The sequence below is a fragment of the Sinocyclocheilus anshuiensis genome, unplaced genomic scaffold, assembly GCF_001515605.1.
Source record: "Sinocyclocheilus anshuiensis isolate Anshui unplaced genomic scaffold, SAMN03320099.WGS_v1.1 scaffold1091, whole genome shotgun sequence".
Classification (NCBI taxonomy): Eukaryota; Metazoa; Chordata; class Actinopteri; order Cypriniformes; family Cyprinidae; genus Sinocyclocheilus; species Sinocyclocheilus anshuiensis.
In genome coordinates this window covers 46,219-49,930 of record NW_015544196.1, presented here as the reverse complement: position 1 = coordinate 49,930, position 3,712 = coordinate 46,219, and the positions used below count along the sequence as shown (strand labels likewise).

Here is a 3,712-nt window from a genome sequence, read left to right as displayed (position 1 = left end):
ACACACACACAGACACACAGACACACAGACACACAGACACACACAGACACAGACACACACACACACACCATCAAATTTGGGCTTTGTTTTCTCTGCATTATTTGATTGTGATTCTAACCTAGTAACATTATAAATGCCATAAGTGTCACTTTTGATCACTTTAATGGATCCTTGCTGAATATAAGTATTAATTTATTTTATATTATATTACCTGGGCGATGACATGGACTGAAGCTCGTTCTTGCTGGTTTTTAGGGGTGTTCGTGGTTTTTCAGCCACAGACACGGTTATAGAGGGTCCGACTTCACTGAACAACTCCTGATCATTCAGTTCCTACAAAACATACACATATTCAACACAAAAGAGCATTAAACATCATAATAACCCGAAGAATTCAAGTCATGCAGAATCTCAGGGGAAATGAATGTAATATACACTGAGGCCAGAAGTATTTGGACTGCATGTAAACATGACTTTCTCAGTGTCTTTGCTCCAGCTGGTGTTTTTAGTGTAATCCACAGCTTTTTGCCAAATGTTTAGCTTTATATTGTTGAAATGTTAAGGCTTTGTGAGTTCCCAGCATGCATTGCAGCATGAATAAATCATGCAGATACTGTTATAGGATTATTATTTTGCTGTTTGCTGAGTTCATTTAAACTTCTTTTGTTGTTGTTTTGTCATTATTGTTAGTTATTTGTTGTACCGTGATGTAAAGAGCTCATCTTTTTAATATTTGTTGATTGCCAGTGTTGTCTACATATAAGACTAAGTTATCCATTAAGGTTTGTCATTCGTAAACAAACATAAAATTGATAATGTGGTGACTTTTTACACATTCTTTATTTCTTCCAGGAAACAGAAAAAAATAAACTACCTCCCTGACAGTAATTGTTGTTTCAGTTGCTGTGACAAGAATTTTTCATGAACAAATACATTTTACATTGGCTAAACAAAGTATCTTTACTGAGAAGAGCTAGAATACTATTGTTGACAGAACCCAAAATCTTACTGCATCAAGTTGCCTTATTTTTTTTTAATTTTCTCAACTATTTATTCTTTACAGTGCACATAAATGTAAATATATGCATGCATTAAGCAGGTTTATTATAGTTAACTAAAACTAAATAACACATTTTCATTAAAAAAAACAAAAAACGTATTAAACTTATTAGTTTAGCTAGGCAAACATTTCTCATTTTCGTTTAGTTTAACTTAAAGTACTAAAATAATTAAAACTAAAGAAGCTAAAACTAATAAATAGAAATTCATAAAAATAACACAGACGTATAAAATAATACAAAAAAATGACAAAAAACACAACAAAACCACTAAAATTAAAGTAAAAACAGAAAATATAATAATCAAATCGAATTAAAATATTAACAAAAAATAATAATATTAGCCTATATGAAATGATGTTAAAATAACAAGTGTGACTCCAGAGTCCAGACGCATTTGTGGTGTGTGGCGCTGTGTGTTTGTGTAGACTTCAGTGTGATTCTCACCTGCGTGTCCGTCTCACACAGAGGCTCGTCCAGGTGGCGGCTGCGCGAGGGTTTGAGTTTATCAGACGCCGGCTGCTCCCCCTGCTGGACACACACAGGAACTACAATCACTAACACACACTCACACACACACACACACACACACACACACACGTCTGAGCTGTCTTGAGGCTGAATGATCTGAGAGCTGGACGAGCCGCCCCTCTGTTAACACCACAGCTGGCATCACTGCGATCTTTACACCCTCACATATACTTTACAGATTACTCAGATTTATTCTCTGGTTTTTGGTGGCCAATTCTAGCCTGTCTTTTATTTTACTTTGGGCAACTTGATTGATATTGAGAGTTGATATGGAAAACCTTGAGAGTTGATATTTTGGAAAATCCTAGTGCCTACATTCAAATACATTATACATTTTTGGACTATATGTGACCCTGGAGCACAAAACCAGTCTTAAGTGTCAATTTTGTGAAATTGAGATTTATACATGACCTGAAAGCTGAATAGATATGGTTTCCATTGAATAAAATGACATAAAAATTAAATTCTAAAAATACAAATATACTTTAAAATTCTATATTAAAAATATAATAGTTGCGTGTCATTTTTATATTCTAAATAATTGAAATAATAGTTTGTGTTCCTTTAATCACTGAAAGAAACTCATTCAGATTCTGAATTCTGATTCTTTATGTTTATTCCGAAAATTTGAGATAAAAATCCAAGAGAGACAAAAAGTCCTTTAGTGTCTTCAAACGACGTGCTGTTACCGAGAGAAAAGATACGTTATACATTATACCTTATACATTTCTAATGTTTAAACACTTCCTTCTGAATCAGTTTTAATACACAGAGTCATGCTTTGCACTCTTTTTCCACGCATGCATGTGGTGCTTTCAGAAAACTGCTGAGGAGCATGGAGGAGCTCTGCCTGATATATGCAGTGTCTGTACTCACAGGACTGAAGGGCTCTCTGCTCAGACTGCCTTTACTGTTCAAGCTGCCGATCTCAGTCTGAGAGCTCGACTGGGACATTCCCTCGAAGAACGGCCTGCGAAAGACACACAGAGAGAGGGATCTGTTAAAACATGAATAAAGGCAAACTCGCTCGGTCATTACTTACTGCTAAACTCAGAGCATCTGTCTGGGACGCACAAAGATTAAAGAAGCTAAATACTCACTCAGCAGACAGCAGAGAACTTCAGAAAACATGAAATACAGCACACGTCATATGGTCTCCTTTCAGGGTGATTTTTGTTCATATTGATGCCTCATATATAAATGCAGAGACGCAAACAGGTAATAAGGAGGAAAAAAGGTGAGAACATCGTGCGGATCGGGGGCATGCTTTTAAAGATATTTGCTTTACATGCTCATTTGTAGTTACTTTAAGGTTTTTTATTTTTTATGAAGTAATGTCCAAAACTAATTTTTCACAAAAAATTATTATTTTTTTTTTAATTAACAACTTGTTGCAACATTTTACAAAAATCAAGATTGAATATATTTGGTCAAAATCCCATGCTATAAAAGATGAAGTGCTATGCAGGCTATTTAAGACAATACTGTCTGATTAGACAGCAACACTGACTTAAAATGCTAAATGTTTGCCCTCTCTCTCTTCACTGTTCCCACATCTCAAACCTCAAATACATCAAATACTACCCCTTTTAGACAGTTTTTGAAGTAAAGAGTAAATAGAATACTATATAAAACTTATTGTTGGCTATTGCTACAAATATACCCCAGCGACTTAAGACTGCTTTTGTGCTCCAGGGTCACAAATATTATAAAATATAGACAGAGATAAGCATGAAATTGTAAAGAGAACAAAAAAAAAGTTTGAACCCTTTCCTAAAATTGTAGTAGTACAACTAAATATAAAATAAAATATTCATATAAAATATTAATTTGTTAAACTTGTAGAACACAAATATAAAATACAAAGAAAAAATATTCTACAAATTATTCAACATTACTCATCTTTGTTTGGTTAAACTCATTTTACTAAAATATAATTACAATGAAATAATTAAAACTAATAAATAAAAAAGTAATGAAAACAATATAACAAATACATGTTTTTATAAATAGAACCATGACAAAAACACCAAAATTCCTAAAGTAAAAACAAAACAAATATAAAACAGAAAATACCCTTTACAATCCAAGCAGTCCATAGCAAACTACATACAAACTAAAAT

General features: G+C 33.4%; 1 protein-coding gene across 1 annotated transcript in view; it reads right to left on the bottom strand.

The window, feature by feature from the left end:
• Positions 1-3,712, bottom strand: part of LOC107696722 (phosphofurin acidic cluster sorting protein 1-like) — a 63,834-nt gene that overhangs the window by 13,910 nt on the left and 46,212 nt on the right. The window contains exons 11-13 of the mRNA XM_016497202.1: positions 2,466-2,615; positions 1,506-1,589; positions 212-333 (exon numbers count right to left, since the gene is read on the bottom strand). Of these exons, the coding sequence (XP_016352688.1) occupies positions 212-333; positions 1,506-1,589; positions 2,466-2,615 (356 nt within the window). The remainder of the gene's footprint in view (positions 1-211; positions 334-1,505; positions 1,590-2,465; positions 2,616-3,712) is intronic.